The sequence below is a fragment of the Panthera pardus genome, unplaced genomic scaffold (assembly GCF_024362965.1).
Source record: "Panthera pardus isolate Hobbes unplaced genomic scaffold, ASM2436296v1 HiC_scaffold_13, whole genome shotgun sequence".
Taxonomy (NCBI): Eukaryota; Metazoa; Chordata; class Mammalia; order Carnivora; family Felidae; genus Panthera; species Panthera pardus.
Window position 1 is genome coordinate 116,387,623 of NW_026526688.1, and position 17,375 is coordinate 116,404,997.

The 17,375-nt window shown below is 34.8% G+C and overlaps 1 protein-coding gene and 1 non-coding gene across 5 annotated transcripts in view; both read left to right on the top strand.

Annotated features, from left to right (window-relative positions):
- TBCK (TBC1 domain containing kinase) overlaps positions 1-17,375 on the top strand; it is a 225,574-nt gene that overhangs the window by 169,833 nt on the left and 38,366 nt on the right. For all 4 annotated transcript variants that reach the window (XM_019416577.2, XM_019416570.2, XM_019416616.2 and 1 more), the window contains one exon: positions 14,807-14,982. In XM_019416577.2, the coding sequence (XP_019272122.2) occupies positions 14,807-14,982 (176 nt within the window). The remainder of the gene's footprint in view (positions 1-14,806; positions 14,983-17,375) is intronic.
- Positions 10,924-11,055, top strand: LOC128776814 (small nucleolar RNA SNORA71). The gene has a single exon (XR_008421974.1). It is a non-coding gene; the product is annotated as a small nucleolar RNA SNORA71 (small nucleolar RNA).

The following is a 17,375-nucleotide window of genomic DNA, read 5'->3' on the forward strand; positions in this document are numbered from 1 at the left end:
TTTAATGATAAACTTATCATTTGGCTTTGCAATAGAATATTCATTTTTCTATTAAAAATACTTTAAAACACGTTCACATGTATGTCAATGTGGCCAGAAATGCCAAAGAAAAAAAATTAACAGGGTATATAATTGTTGAAATATATCTGTACATTGATAGTCATTATAGTTTTTTAAAATTTACTTCACCACAAGATATATTGCCTATAACTCCTTTTATTGAATGTTTTCCTTTTCTTAGTTAACTTTTTAGCTGAACATCATGTTATTTAAGCCAAAAGGAGGCTATGAAGACTTTTTTAATTGAACAACTTTAAAATAGACTATATCTAGAATAAATATTGCAGTAATTAATTGCATTATTGCTGGTAATTTTAGTTAGCTGTAATTGCTGTTACATTTAACAGACTTTTGTTGTATTTATACGGACATTTTCTACATCAAATAATTTATTAGACTTTCTTATAAAAATTCTGCTTGTTTATGCCCAATTTATGTTTCAGAATCTAGGGTCTAGAACTCTAGTCAGATCTTAAATGAATTGAAAAAAATTAGTTTACCCCTGAAACGCTTTTATCTTCAATCAGAAAACATGAAAAAAAAATGGGCTCTAGCCAATTTGACATTATGGAAAGGATCCATTCAGATTTATCAATTCATATTCCATCATAAGTAATGTATTATAAACCTAAAGTCTGTCTCCATGATCCCTGGCTTTAGGTTGGTTGTGACATGTATGTAAACTTCCTAATGTCATTAAAATCAGAATCCCTTCATTTATTGAAGGAAGTTTGAAATACAGCTAAGTACATTATGGGCATTGATATTCCTATATATATATTCTCATAAGAATTGTCTGGGATGGTTTGTGGTATTAAATAGTTTGAGATTAGAGACAATTGAGTATCCTTCCTTCATCATAAGATTTTTAAGTCCTCTGTTTCACAGGGGAAACTGAATTTCCCTTCCCTTGGGACATCTCAATTACATTAAGGTAAAAATCGTTGGCTGATGCATGATATTAGCTGAACATTCCACCAGATATTAATCATGATAAGAACAGTTAATACTGCAAGCACTTTGGAGAGCTCATTTACCTTGTCCTTGGCATGGCAATACGGATAAGAGAGGCAGATCTCCAGACTTTCTTCCACAGGGATTTACTGAAGGCTCCAGCCAGAGAATGTTTGGGTCATTTATTTGACATCCTTTGGTTGGTGAGAGGAATGATGGGTGAATTTCCCAAGTCACAAGGAACACTGAGCAAAAATAGCAGTGTTAATCACTTCAGTGTATAAGGAAAAGGGTAAGAGTGAGAAAGAAGGGTAATGAAGTCAGCAGTCCAGTTCAAATGAAGGCTACCTTGAAATCAGAGTTTGAGATGAAAATACCTATTGACTCACCTAAAATACTGTGACCTTCTAGTCACCAGCTGGCTCTACTCCCTGAATTTGTGCTACCACTGAAAGCTGACTTTAATATCTTATGTAGAATAGTAGCTTTATCACTTCCAGAAAGAAGGTGTCACAAGTTCCCCCTTTAGTTCAGCTGAGTGGAGCCACTCTCATGTTTAACTTTCATCCTGTTTACCTCAGCCTAGGAAATTCACCAGGTTCTGGTTTTATTTTGAAAATTATATCCAGAAGCTTTTAGAAACTTATAAACAATAGCACCAGCACCACCATCCCTCACACATTGCCACATTACCTTGTTTTTGCCCTATAAACCACTGATATCAGAATTCCTCTGTTACTGTAACTTCCATCTCTTCTGCCCTCACTTCAACCAATGTGAACTATGAAATATTTCCCATATTTCCTATGAAATGCATAAATTCCTACTGATCTAAGTTAACATAAGCATGTCTTGCTATATGAACAACGCTTTACCAACCCTCACAACTAGAATCATTCCTGAATCTCTTAAGTAGAAACTCCTCTGGTGTCATTAAGTATTACTTACAGTATTACTTTTGTTCCAGGAAGTAAGCAAGAGTTTTGGGACGTATTGCCAGTTGAAAATCTATCAGAAATAAGATCGGAGAATTCTAGAGCTAAAAGAAACATAAGACATCTACCCTGGTCCCTTTATTTTATACATGAGAAAATTGAGGGCCAGAGAGGTGAAATATCTCCAAAATGATATTGTATATTAGAGGGAAAATTTTGCTCTCTTTACAGAAATTTAGCTTCTACACAATTTTTCAAGAGCACATCTTGGAAAATTTTAGCATAAAATCCCTAATCACTGAAAAAAAAATCTCCATTCTTCTTTGTGTTTCATATTCATATACATTATCTCTCTTTTATTTGAGGGAGAAAAATGTTCTGTCTAGTATGAGAGCAATATTATGCAGCTTCCAGAGCATGACAGTTTTATTTCAAACTCCATTTCAGATGCTGTATTTCTGTATCTTAGAAATAGTAACCTCTCCCTTTTCTCTCTAAAAACATGAGGGAGAAATGAAAACACCAGAATGCTACAGAAACAATGTATGATTTTAAATATATGGATAAAAATATCTTTGTCACTTGATAAGGTTTTTGAAGGTAATTTTTCTTTGTTAAATTCCTTGGAGAATGATAGTTAATGTCTGTCTGTGGCATTTGTAAAAGTCTGTCCCTTTTCATACATGAGTTTAAAATATCTAATCCTAAGAAAGCAAGCAGTCTATTTGTTGTAGACATACCAAATAATGAGAATTGATGGGTATTACCCTTAAAAAAATCTCAACTTTATATATTTCCAAGCCTTATTAATAGTTTATATGATTTAATTTTAATTTCTCAGCAGTGTATAGATGTGCCTACCAAAACTAGGGATTTTTTCCTGCCATGTTTTTTTTCCTTTTTCTTCAAATTGTTTATCTTTTCTCATGACTTAAACTGTAATTTTTATGCTGGTAACTCCAAAAGTATGACTCTAGCCATGACTTCTCTCAAATACCAGTGTCTGTCTCTTAACTGCATTCTCAGCCCTTCATCTTATAGACCCTCCGCAACCTCAATTTCACAAATCCAAATCTGAACTTTTCTTACCCTTATTTATTGCTTGCCACTGTTACCATCATTTCCCCTAACCACCGTGTGCAAAACTTCAGAGCCATCATTTACTCATCCCTGTCCTTTATCTTCCATATATTTTCTTACAGTGCTTTTCATATGTCTTCTTTTCTTCCTTTACCCTTTTATTAATATACCCAATTTTACTGAATAGCCACTGAATTCTAGGCTCTTGGCTAAGCAGTGGAAGTGTAAAAACAAATAAGTCTTGGTCCCTGCTTTCAAGGAGCTCATGGCATATTGGAAGAGACCATTATCAGTATGGGGTAAGGACTGTAAACCTGATAAATTCAGGCTAGATACTTGTGAACTCAACTTGTGAACTAAATTTGAAAATTCTTTCAAAATGAGTGTAGCATCCCGACTGAAATTTCTGCCCCATTCATACCAGGCTGAATTGAAGAAAAAAAGTGGATTTTAAATGAGACAGGCTTTATTCAGCATATCTCCGGGATGTAGAACCAAAACCTTAGAGAAGTAGAATCAAAACACCTTTCCACTGTGTGTGACAAAATTGCCTTATACACAATATGCATGAAAACCCCCAGTTCTTTACTTGGCCACCTCCTGTTTATCCTTTTATTCTCAACCCAAATGTTACATTTTCAAGGAAGTGTTCCCAATTGTCCACTTTCTCCTGGACAAATGACCCATTTCTTCTGTCTCCTTACAGAAACCAAGTTTCAGCGAATTCAGGAATGAATGGGAAGGAAAAAGTAGAGATGAAAAAGAGATAAAGGGATAGTAGCTAGACAAGGATTCGCCCCTTGGAGAGTAATTTTATTATTTATTATTTGTTGTTTTAATGTATCTTTCACTGTGGATTGGAAGAAAATTGGATGTATTTGTAGACTAAGAAAAAGTAGTGGAAAGGGAAAGACTGAAGGAAAAAAAAGAATAGTGAAGAAAACAAAACTCTCAGTTTCCAATGTCATCATTTAATCTAGATCATAAAATTCACTTTCTACCAAGACTCTCCCTATCATTTTTCCCATCTCTATTTCATCCTTCAATACAAAGCCAAATTAGTCTTCCTAAGATCTTGTTGTTAACATGTGACACATTCCTCCAAAAATCCTACAACACTTATCTCCTCATTATTATATCCTCAAGCTTCTTCATCTTTCAGAGCCCTCATCATCTGTCCCTTACCTACCTAATCAATAGTTTCCCTCTAATTGCCAGAGTGGATGCTCAGCTCAGTTAGACTAGTCTGTTCATCGTCTATTGAGTATAAGTTCTGTACCTATTGAGTATAAGTTCTGCAAGAACAAGTATCTTTGTTTTGTTCATTAATGTATCCCAAGCACAGTGCATGGTACCTAGTAGGTGCTCAGTAATTATGGAACATTTCCTTGTTCATTCACATTTCAGAACTCTTACAGTTATGCACTTACTCACACTCTTCTTTCTCTCTTCTACTTATCTAAACCCTACTGATTTTTCCTAAGTCCTACTTACTCCACCTATATTTTGCTAACTACTCCTGCCCATATTGTGTTTCTTCCTTTCTCTGAATTCTCATACTATGTACCTGTGATTTCATACATGGAATCTTATAAGAGACATAGTGTAATAATGTGTTTAAGAGCTCAAACTCCAGATCCAGGCTGATCCAATTTGAATTGTCTGTTATTTACTGATTATGTATTACTTACTGATTATTTGACTTATCTGTGCCCCAATTTCCTCATATATAAAATGAACAAAATAATAAAACCTATCTCATAGGATTGTTGCAAGATTTAAGTGAGTTCATGTATGTCAAGTGTTTATCACAGTGACTAACATATAGTAAGCACTATATAAATGTTTCCTGTCATTGTATAGTTTTACTGCTTCATTTATGTCAGTCTTGCCTTTCCAGCCAAACCATAGGCTCTCTGAGGTGGAAATGATACTTTATCTCTCTCAAGATGGCCAGAACAGGCTAGTTAAATATTTGTTAATTGATGATTTATTCAAAATTACACAATAACAAGACTACATTACCATGAAATTTAAGCTGCTTCATTTGGGATCCAATTTTTAATAACAACTTATTTTATATAAAGATCTACAGTCCAACAAATATTTTTATCTTTTATACTGATTGATTCTTACAGTATATTAGTGAAGTAAATAAGGCAAGTGTCATTCTTAGTATACAGCTTAAGAATTAAGGTCAGGAAAGATGTCTACTACCCTTCCTCTTAGCACTGCCATATTTCCCTACTTCTTGCCTGCTCAGAGAGGCCAGATTAATAAGTCTTCTGTGTAAGCAGACCTTCTTCTATAAAACAGAATGTCAGCCACCTCTTCTCGCAGGTCTGCCCAAATCTTAACAAATGATTGTCATCGGCACTTGCCCTCGTTTGCTTTGTGAGGGGGTGGGTTTGAATGTCCGGAAACACCCACCCCACTACCCTGTGGGTTGGGAAGGGAAGTGCATCTGATCTTAAACACTGCGCTCTCCACAAAGTTGAGTCCTCCCCAAACTAAATCTCCTTATATAGGCTGGGAGGAAAGGGGTTGCTGGGGTGATAGTTTGAAATCATAAAGTCACTTTCTGTTCCTCTTCAGTTAGCCCTAGGGGAAGTGGTGGTGGCTTTTGTTGCTGGCTTCTGTTATTTGATAGCATTTTAGAGCCTCTTTGTTTCAACAAAGGGACAACATCACTCCGTATCCTGTTACACATTCATGCAATTATTTATCAAATATCTTAGCACCTTTGCTGGGCAGTGCCCTATTATACTTGCTATGGGAGATAAAAAAAGAAATATAATAAACTTAAGCTATTGAGGTACTTGGCTCTGTGTTGTCATCAGCATGTTTATATCGATCCAGTCTCTCTCCTAGAAACATTATATGTCACTTGGGGAAAAAGAAACAAAAAATTTGAGTAGACTTTTGCTTTTACAAGTTGTCCTCAAGAAAAAGTATATTTTTATTGTGTTGAAATATGAATTATTAAATAACATGGTTAACTTGTGATGTTCCTTGCCTCATAAGTATACTCTTCCTACTTTGATTCATATTTCCACCTTTCTTTTAGAAGATTATTTTAGTATTCCAGTTACTATTCCAATTCCAATTGTTCAGATTTAATAGTCTTTTCAAAGAATTTTTTTGCTCAACATTCAGATTGATCTCTCAATAGGAAATATATACAATGTATGTCACTTTCTATGCTGTCTTATTTTAAGTTCTTGAATCACAAAGTAGACATTTAATAAATGTTACTTGGCTTTCAAAGTGAAGAGACTCTAGATTGACTCAAAGAACTGGGACTGTAGCCAGTCTAAGGTCGTCCTGTCCCTGACAAAAACTCTTAATTAAAAGCTTCAAGAAACTATCAACTCTATCACATATCCCCTGAGAGCAGCACTACTGGCCTCATTTGTTACCCAGGTACAGTAAGTAGCTTTTGGAATACTTACTTTCCAAATGGCCTTAGAGAAGCTAATTTTTTTTAATGTTTATTTGTTTTTGAGAGAGAGAGAGAGAATGTGATCAGAGTAGGGACAGAGAGAAAGGGAGACAGAGGATCTGAAGTGAGCTCTGTGCTGACAGCAGACAGCCTGATACGAAGCTTGAACTCAAAACCTCTGAGATCATGACCTGAGCTGAAATCAGATGCTTAACTGATTGAGCCACACAGGTGCCCTGAGAGGCTAATTTTTCATATTAAGATTTTCTCTTTCTCTCACCTTCCCCCTAAACACACACACACACACACACACACACACACACACACACACACAGCATTATAAATGAAAACTGCTTCCTTCTATAAGAGTTATTTTTATTATTAATCTTCTAATATACATTATAAGTATGATCACATATGGACTTGTTTCTGAATATAGAATCAAAATAAATTATTCTAAAAGGAAATAAAATTGTTACTAGGAAAAATATCAGCCTTTTAGGCAGCAGTCTGTTAAATAATTTGCACTATCTTATGTTAAACTAGGAAATATATTGTAATTATTTAGTGATAATGTAATTTACATTTATGTTGGTACATATTTGGAAAAGCATATTATATAATTCTTCCATGTGGCCAATAGACCCTTTTCTCAAAATTCTTCATACATTTGATGAAGAATTAGATAAACATTAGTTTATTCAAATATCTATTCATACAAAAGCCAGAGTAGTCCTTAACCAATGAAATCTTCTGGTGAAACACAAACACTTTTTATCTAATTGTCTATATTAATTTTTGCATGTCTCCTTTCCAAATTGAATGCATGAAAGCCTGTCCTACTTGCTGATCTCTTTTTTATCATTTTTTAAAAATTTTATCTGATTTTAAGAGTAATAGTGACTTTATTGTTTTTCTTTAACATCTCTACATGTTCTTCACTGCCAGATATGATTACCTACAATGGTGAATATAGCCATAAGTTCTCATTTATAAGCCTTTTTACAGTGCTATAAATATTTGATAAGAATTGCTTTCAAACAGCTTATATTCATAGTTATAAAGAACTTAAGAAAGTTATATAATAATGCTGTATGAAAACAAATCTCATATTTTTCTAAATTTAAAAATTTTAAGTATCTCATACTTAATAAAACTTAATCACAGAAGAGCATTAAGAGAAAAAGTAAAATGAGTTTCACTAACTCACAGATAACCACTTTTACAGTGTCTCCCAAACTGGTGTCATTGTGAACTTATCATTTTTAGGGCCTTTTTCCCTTGGTAATCTATCCTGAAAATTTCCTCTCTGAACAATTTTTCTAAAACATGATTTTAATGGATGAATGGTATTTTTTTATTTGTTTAACGTTTATTTATTTTAGAGAGAGAGAGAGAGGGAGAGCACAAGTGGGGGAGGGGCAGAGAGAAGGAGACACAGAATCCAAAGCAGGCTCCAGGCTCTGAGCTGTCAGCACAGAGCCCGACACTGGGCTCGAACTCACGACCCGTGAGATCGTGACCTTATGTTGCTTAATTTAATTTTTACAATAACCTCGAGGAGATGTTGTAATCTTGAGAGGAACAGTGACCTTTGGTCAACAGACATAGCCAGGCCAAGGTAAATTCTCAAGTAGGGAATCAGAGGAATAAATATCCTGACCTCACTGTCCTGTCGTTTGTACTCGCTTAAACGCCGGAAGAGCTGGGTCCGTCTTGATGTAGTCCAAATGGGTTACTTACCAGAGCAGACAGCAAAGTAGAAACCAGTGGGTAGTGAATCTGGAGGGGCAAACAGAAGATATCCAGAACACTTACCTACTTTTTGCACTTCTGATTGTGAATCCATTTTTGTATTTCTGAAATTAGTGAGGTAAATTTTTTTGTTATTACCTATTTATATTTCTTTTGTCAATATATGTATATATCTCTGCTCCTTTTTCAAATAAGCAGATTTTTGTTCTTATTGATTTATTTATTTAAAATAGCTCTTTGTATATTAAAGACATATTAATTTTTTTTGACATATATCATCCTTCTTTAAGAGCTCAGCCTTTGCTATATGCTTATAACTATTTCTCATCGTCAATACTTTTCTCATCCTATTGTGATTCCACTTTATACATAATTCTTTATTCCACCTATTAGTCATTTTGCTATATAGTATAAGATAAAAACATAACTTTATTTTCATCCAGTTAGTAAGTTATGCCAACACTGTGTTGTAAATAATACATCCTTGCCCCAGTGATTGACATGGCATCCTGTTCTTTTAGCAAATACTTAACGCGTCTTTGAGCCTATTCCTGTTACCGTATTATGTCCTGTTAATCTTTTGGTCTATTCTGGTGCAACACCATACTATTAATTTTGTACAGTTTTAATACATAACAATGTATTTTATTATTTTTCAACATTTTCTTGACATTGTCACCTATTTGGTCTGTCAAATAAATTTTAGAATTTACATTTCAAAATTGGAAAAAAAAGATCCTATTTAGGAGTTTGATAAAATTGTCATATATTAATACATTGCTCTGAAGAAAAATAAAGGTCTTATAATATTGACTGTTTCTTTCCAGATAGCATCTTATATCTGCCAGTTTTTTCAAATGCCCAGAACAAAACTTTTATTTTCTTTAAATGTAATCTACTTATTTCTAAATGTTTTATTTTGGAGAAATATTTTGATATTGCGAATGAAAACTTTTGCTCATTATGTTTTCTGACTCACTTCTGCTGCCATGTAATGATTTCATGGTATGTATATTGTAACTAAACCCTCACCAAACTCTTACCAATTTTATTAGAGTTTCCTTTAATTATTCTGAATTTCTAAGAAGACTATTGTATCACCAAAAATAAAAATAATTTATTTCTTCTTTTCCAATATTTGTACCCCTTATTTATTTTTCTTAGTGTCTCAATAGCAACTTCTATAAAAATAATAAATAATAAGCCTGATAGCTATATTTTAATAAGTCTGCCTCTGTGGTTCATCATTAAATAGAATGTCAAATATTTGCAATGAAGAACATCTTTCATCACCTAATTAACATTCTTTCTGATACATATTTACCATGAGTTTCTTTTTTTCAAAAGTTGAGAATAAATGCTGAGTTTTATCACATATGGCTTTATGTCAATTATAGTGATGTTACATACTTTATGTCCTTTGACTAATTAAAGGTGATGGATTATTTTAAAAATTGTCCTAAGGTTGAACCATTCTTACTGGAATATGCCCCTACTTGGTTGTATAGTATGTCATTCTTTCAAGTTGGTAACTGCATTCAGTTTTATAGTTTTGAGATTTTAAAAAAATCTTTATTTTTAAGAAGTATTGTGTGTGTGTGTGTGTGTGTGTACATTTAGTGCTATCTTTGTCAGATTTAAGTATTAGTTTAAGGTAGCTTCATAAAATGCCCTCGGGCACTTCAGTGTTTCCTTTGCCTTGGAACAGTTATTATATGGATTCCCTTTGAGAATGAGACAGAATTGTTTGAGGAAAAAATGTGTTTGGCACATTTTTCCCCACTTTATAGATGAAACAACTGGGCAGAGAGGTTATATATCACACCCAAAGTCATATACTGATAAGTAAGATGACCAAGATTTGAATCCAGATAGTCTGACTCCAAAGTCTGTGGTCTCCTCCCTGTAGACAGGGATTAATTCATAAAGGGCTTTCTATGCTATGCTGAGGAATTCTGACTTCATTCTATCAGTGGTTAGAAGTCATTGAGGTATTTTTAATTATAAAAGTTATATGATCAGATTTTTATTTTTAACTCAAATCATATTTGGAAGATGGATTAAAAGGAATGATTGTAGGTGAACAGGGAAGCAGAGAAAAGGGGAGAGAGAGAAAAAGAGAGGCAAACAACATCCATAGTCCATGTAAGAGATGATGAAGCCTTGAGATAGGGCAGTGAATCAGGGAACATATTCAAGAGGCTTTTTGGTGGAACTTGGGGATATGTTAGATGGGAATGAGGAATAAGGAAAAACAAAGTGTCTATGATTATTTCCAGATTTCTCTCTTGATAACCAGGTTAAAGTTAGTGCCAGGATCCATGACAGAAAATATGGGAAAAGTGTTCTAGATACCAGCCCTGTATTCTCAGAATTAAAATGCCTTTATAATTAAGAGCCCTTACATATAAAACATAAGTGTATACAGCTATACTTTTATGGTTCCTGGTTACATACTCAACATAAAGATATACAGACATACTCTCATTAAAAGTCTACCATTTCAGACTCTCAGGTATCATCACAGAGTCATTTGCCCAGTAGTTTAATGTACACAGCAAAATGCCTGTCTTGTAACCAGGTTTAGGTTTTTCCTTGCTTGGTTAGGATTATCACTAATATGTCCAGCTAGTCATTTCAGACCATTCTACTGAAAGATGATTTTTTTTCAGTAACACTACTAAATAAATGGAGTCCACCTGCATTCGAAAGTGATCATGGTCTGTGTCCTGCTCATTGATATAGTTCAGGGAGAGGAGTTGCTGAAAGCACTTCCCCATGTTTGGAGGGTCCACTCCTGTCCCTTCCAAACTCTGGAGCTTTCCCACACTTCTCCCCACTACCTTTCAGGTGCCTCCTGGCACCTGCTATCTTACCACACACTCTCTGTGCCTGACTCAGTGTGGTTTCTGTGCATCTCTAAAAAGGGAGAACGAGAGTGGGTCCTGCCTCAGTGAATGACTGAGTTGGTGTGGAGCCACAGCTGTGGTCTTCTGACACTGGTCTCTAATTTTGGCAGCCCTGTATCCTATTCTGCCCCTGCATTTGAGGTGATTACAGGCTGCCTATGTCCAGGTCATTGCAAAGGAAAAGTTGCAAGGTTTTCTTTATGTTCAGAGGTTCTAAAACAGGACAGCCTGAGGTGACCAAACATAAGGTAGATGGAGGGAGGCAGGCTTTCAGTGCATTCAACTCCTAAGACCTAGATTTTTCCAATGTTTTCCTGTTGATGAGCATAGCAGTTTCTTGGACATGTAAGCAGTGCCAAGTGCTTCTTGTCCTCTATAGGAGTGTCTCTTGACTGCTGTTCTATGTATGTGAGAGGCGACCTCAGGGAGAACCTGGATCAGGAGGTCTCAGGCAGGTCTGCATGTGCTGAGGCTCCACAAGAGGTGTCATCTTATCAGCCAAGCACTAGGCCATGGGGTGCTGAGGTCAGCCCTAGTTCCAGAAACTATTGAAGTAAGTCCCAAAGCCATGAGTCATTAGCCCTTGGATTTGCTAATACTTCTCTCCAAGATTCTTTTGGTGTTGTTTGTGGACACCAGAGGGCCAGAGATTAGAGAAGGAGTCCACACATGAAGCATCCCCAGAGTGCCTCCCGCTGTCCACTCAGAGTATCATGGATCAACTCTTCACACAGGAGATCAGAGGGGAAGACCTGGGGCTGGGGCCAGTGTCCACTTCAGCTGGCTCTGAGTCTTGACAACAATAACCAGAGAGGCCATAAACAGGGAAGGCCTGTTCCATGTCCCTCTGCTATACCTAGAATGACTTGAATGACCAAGAATTTTTCTCTTGAATTGCAGCTGCTCATTGCTTTTCCTCTCCACCTAAACATTCAATAAACTTTACAGACTTGAAAAAAAATTCTGACCCTAGGTTGACTACAAAATATGAATTTTTTTAAAGAAGTAGTTCTCAAATTGGCTTGTGATATTTGGATGTCTAACCTTAATATACATTGTGTGTGTGTGTGTGTGTGTGTGTGTGTGTGTGTGTGTGTTATACATATATATACATATATATATACATATATATGTATATATATATGTATATATATATAAAATTCTCAGGCAGAAATGATAAACTAATAGATATTTCCAGAGTTGTTCTACAGTTATCTTAAGTTCTTATTCAATATCTATAAACAAAGTGCCATGAATTTGAAACCCAGTCACACAGGAAAATGCCAAGATCAATGATACTAAATGAGAAAGAAAAATTGTACAAAGGAAGTTTTATTTTTATACCTCTAGGTAGAAATTGTACAACGAATAGTAAAATTGCATATAAAATTATCTTAATAAAAGAAAAACTAGATTCTGTATTTTAATATTATAAGTATTTTCTTTTTAAAGCAAAGTAGTTTAGGGGCGCCTGGGTGGCTCAGTCGGTTAAGCGGCCAACTTCGGCTCAGGTCACGATCTCGCGGTCCGTGAGTTCGAGCCCCGCGTCGGGCTCTGGACTGATGGCTCAGAGCCTGGAGCCTGCTTCCGATTCTGTGTCTCCCTCTCTCTCTGCCCCTCCCGCGTTCATGCTCTGTCTCTGTCTCAAAAATAAATAAAATAAAAACAAAAAATAAAAAAAAAATAAAGCAAAGTAGTTTAATTTGCCCTAATTTACTAATCTCCTAAAATTAATTTGCAGAGGAACTTGCATGAATCATATTAAAGTTCTTCACTGATTTACACTCACACAATTTCAGAAAGTTCTGAATTTGTCAGTGATTCCTGTCTTCTGTTTTAACCATTTTACGTAGCAATTGCTCTTTGAGAAACTCCTTATATATGATACATTTGATTGGAACCAATGCCAAGGTCAAATCTTTCTTCAATCAATCAGTTCTTCATGGAGAATACGTTGGTCAAATTCTCTGTCAAATTCTCTTCTTCATCAGCCAGGGCACATCTTATTCAGACAAAACGTCAGTTTGAAATGCTGCATTCATCACTAAATGACTAAAAGCAGAACTAGGGTAATCAAAAGTTCTTTATCTTCATAATGTACAACTTCATGTGAAGGCTGTGAAAAATACCTATTGAGATTGCACTCTAACAAAAAAGGATATGGAAGCATTGATTGTATGGCTTGCTGATTTTAAAGCTCTTTTATCTTTCTGAAAGACTTTTAATTTCAGAATGTTTAAGTAGATTTAATTCATAATATTAAAAAATTAAAATTTCTAATGTCTCTTTTTTATTAAGAGCCATAAACCCACAAAGCTTAGCAATTTCCATTTCTATTTAAAAGCTAATGAAGTGGGAGAAAATGGGCTTTACCACTAAAGAATTTACAGCATAGTAAGGGAAACCCAGGGGATAAGAGCTAACATTGAAATTACAACTGAAAATAAGTGTCTCTTGTTTTCTGATGGTTACCAGAGGGGAGGTAAGTGGTGGGGATGGGTGAAATAGGTGATGAGGATTAAGGAGTGCACTCGTGATGAGCACGGGGTGATGTATGGAAGTGCTGAATCCCTATATTGTACACCTGAAACTGATATTACACTGTATGTGAATTAAATGGAATTCAAATAAAAACTTAAAAAAAAAGATTTTTTAAAAAGTTTGTCTGATAAGTGATCCATATGCTTTATTCTCTCCTGCCTAGAAATTCTAAATTGGAAATTCTAAGTGTGGTAGCCCACAGAATTGCAAAAAGAGAGAAAATGAGTACATGAGATAATAGACTCAGCTTTGAAAACTTATTAAGCATATAAATAAATCTGTTCTTTTCGATCCCTACGTTTCAATCAAGTGAATTTTGAAAGTTCTTAAATTCCTAAGTTATGTTAAATAAGTTTTCTGGAGTGACTACTAGTGCTCCATAAATTATGTTGAATTGAGTCAAGTTGTATTGCATTGCCTTTTGTAGGGAGAAAATCCCTCTCCCTATGAAATAACGTGGAAAACAATTGTAAATAGCCCATGGTCTGAATCAGTCTTACAGCAGGTAGTAGTCACATAGGCCAAAAAAACTAGTTTGATTGTCTGGAATCTGATTTTACCTCCTTCACAATTAAGATTCATTGTCAATTTTGTTCACTATCTAAGAAAGCATTATGTTGCTCTGCATTCTTCTCTGAGAATCTAATTTTACTCAACTATCCATATATAACATAAATTATGTTACAAAAGTCTAATATGTATATTAGAACCAGGTTCTTTAATTAGTATCTATACTGAGTTACAATGCAATTTCTTATATCACCAGAGTTTTAATTAATGTAATTCACAACAATAGTAATTATGCTTGAAAAAAGTGAAACGTGCTTAAAGGAGCTATCTTCAAAGATACACAGTGCTCTCATAAGGAAAAATCTGCCTCATCTCTATCTATCACATTTGAGCCAGGAGCTTGTAGTGAAGCAAAAGAATAATGGCTTACTCTCTGTATGAGTAAGTAAACCTCAATAGTAAGGAATACAGTTGCACAGTAGATCACTAATGTGAGATACAGTTTCCTGTACTATGTGCTATAGTGATTGATATCAAGAGCCTAAAGATATTCTGTATTGGCTATAGTTTGTCTGTCTATAATACTCTCAAAATTTGTGTTGCTTGTATGTTTTTTTCAGTCAAGAGAATCCATCCCATTAAATGACCTAAAGTCAGAAGTATCACCCAGGATTTCAGCAGAGGACCTGATTGACTTGTGTGAACTCACAGTGACAGGCCATTTCAAAACACCCACGAAGAAGACAAAGTCCAGTAAACCAAAGCTCCTGGTAGTTGACATCCGGAACAGTGAAGAGTATCCTTCACACTTGTGGTTTTAAAGGGTGGTACTGCCTCATTCATAAGGTTTTCTTTCCATTTAAAGGGTATGTGGTAAAAACAAGGAACATATCTAGGATTCTTCTGAATTGAAATAGCTAAATAACTCTCAAAACTAGATGCCAGAATAGATTTGCATAGTATTTTATAACATTGCATGACCTTAAAACAGTTTCCAAACAACACCAGAATACAGGGATTTTTTTCTTTGTTTTTGTGTTTCTCTAGTGTATATTGCTGTTCTTGGGGGTATTTGAATCCTTCTTGCTATAGATAAAATTTTGGCAAAGGTGAAGAGTATTTAGCTGGCGTATTCATAGCCTAGAAAGAGAGATTACCAGATGTCAACATTGAACTTATATTTATTATAATTTTCAAAATATTGTCTTAGAGAACATATTATTTTTTTACTGACATTTTGCTATTAAATGTACCATAACTTCTTGGGATTTTGCTTGGCATTAAAGTATGAACAGTTACAAAATAGTAACAGTTTAATCTTTCTCCTTATGTCTTCATCTGTCAGATTCTCATGAAGCATCCCTTATTTCTCTGTACTTGAGAATCTAGGTAAATGGTTTTCAGACTTCTTTTTTAACAGGGTAACTCCCTTTTAAAATAAATTCTTTCTTAGAAATTCAATATATAAAATGAAGAAATTTTAAATGATTTTCTTCATTTGTTAATATTTACACCATTTACTAAGTATAAATGAGAGTTATATGAAAATGAAGGTTAACAGATTGGTGGCTTCTCATATGCTAAAATTGGCATATATATTTTCATCTGCATATTTTCAATCACAATTTTTGAAATGAAATTTTAAAATTAAATTTAAACTGTTCATTTGCAGAACTCTTGAAGCAATCCATAGAATCTTAGAGTACTAAGAATACAGTTTGGGAGCCTGCTATTTCAAATGATACATCCCCATCTTTTTGTGAAAAGTTAACTACTTTTTATTTTCCATAAATTTGAAAAGACCACTAAGTTTAGAGAGAGTATAAGTGTTTATGTCCCTGGTTATTAGGTCTTCAAGGACACTGGAAGTTCCTTCACAAAGTAGGTGAGTGGATTCCCAAAAGAAGCATTTAATTCCAGTTGACTGACTGGTCAAGGACTCCTGCTCTAAAAGTTCTTATGTATTAGGTCAAGGGTTTAAAATACATTCAATTTTTTAACTTTTTACTTTGTTTCTTTTGGTTATGCCTGTAGCAATAGTCTCTCATAAAACCATCAAAAAGCATAGTATTAGGGGTGCCTGGGTGGCTCAGTCAGTTAAGTGTCCGACTTCGACTAAGGTCATGATCTCATGGTTCGTGGGTTCGAGCCCTGCATCGGGCTCTGTGCTGACAGTTTAGAGCCTGGAGCCTGCTTCAGATTCTATGTCTCCCTCTGTCTCTGCCCTTACCCTGCTGTGCTGTCTCTCTCAAAGATAAATAAACATTTAAAAAATTTTTTTAAACATAGCATTATTGTGCCCTATTTTAAAGACTACTAGAATAATGAAAATAGCTTGTATTTAAGACTACTTATTAAGACAATTCTTCTGATACTTCCTTTCAAATAATTTAAATAACTATTGGAAATTTTAAAGTACACACCATATGAAAGTGACATTCAAACCAAGGTTTTTCAAACCTCATAGGCAACTCTCCTTTAGTTTCTTCAGGATAAATATAAATAGAACAGCAGAAAGCAGAGCAGCTAGCCTGATCATTGTTATCTGAGGAGTATGGATGAGTTGCCTAATGTAGGAATGCCTTTCTGTCATCTTGCGATACGTGGCTCAAAGTTGCAACTAGGCAGACCTGGGTTGTTGTTTTAGTCTTTACAATTGCAGGCTGAACAGAAAAAAATCAGTACTGCTTTGTGCCATTTTGTGGGGATGTGGTCCCAAGGGAATAAAGAAAGAAAAATAAAGTCACCCATCTTTTATGACCCTCCCAAAGGACCCAACTTGTGAAATTTTCTAAATCCCCTTTTGAAAGCCTGTTTTAAAACCAAAGTATTCTTAAAGTTGGGTTATTTATCTTCACAACATTTCTAAGTTGTTTTTATTTTGTTTTGTTTTTTGTTTTTTTGGTATCCTCTTATTTTATCACGTATCTACTTTGTCTCACCTCTAAATACCAATTATTGGCACCTTTGTATCAATCAGTGCTTTGAGAGGAACCACAAGCTAAACTCTTTTCAAGAGTCATTGGGTGTCATTGGGTCTCTTCTAAGTATCAAGAATATAGTGAAGAGTGGAGAGCTGTGGGTTCTAAAAATCCTTTCCAATGAAGTATCTAAACTTCCTACCTACGGCTTTCCAGGGCTAAAAAACTGACACCTTTTATATTCTCTAATGATGTACACCATTTGATT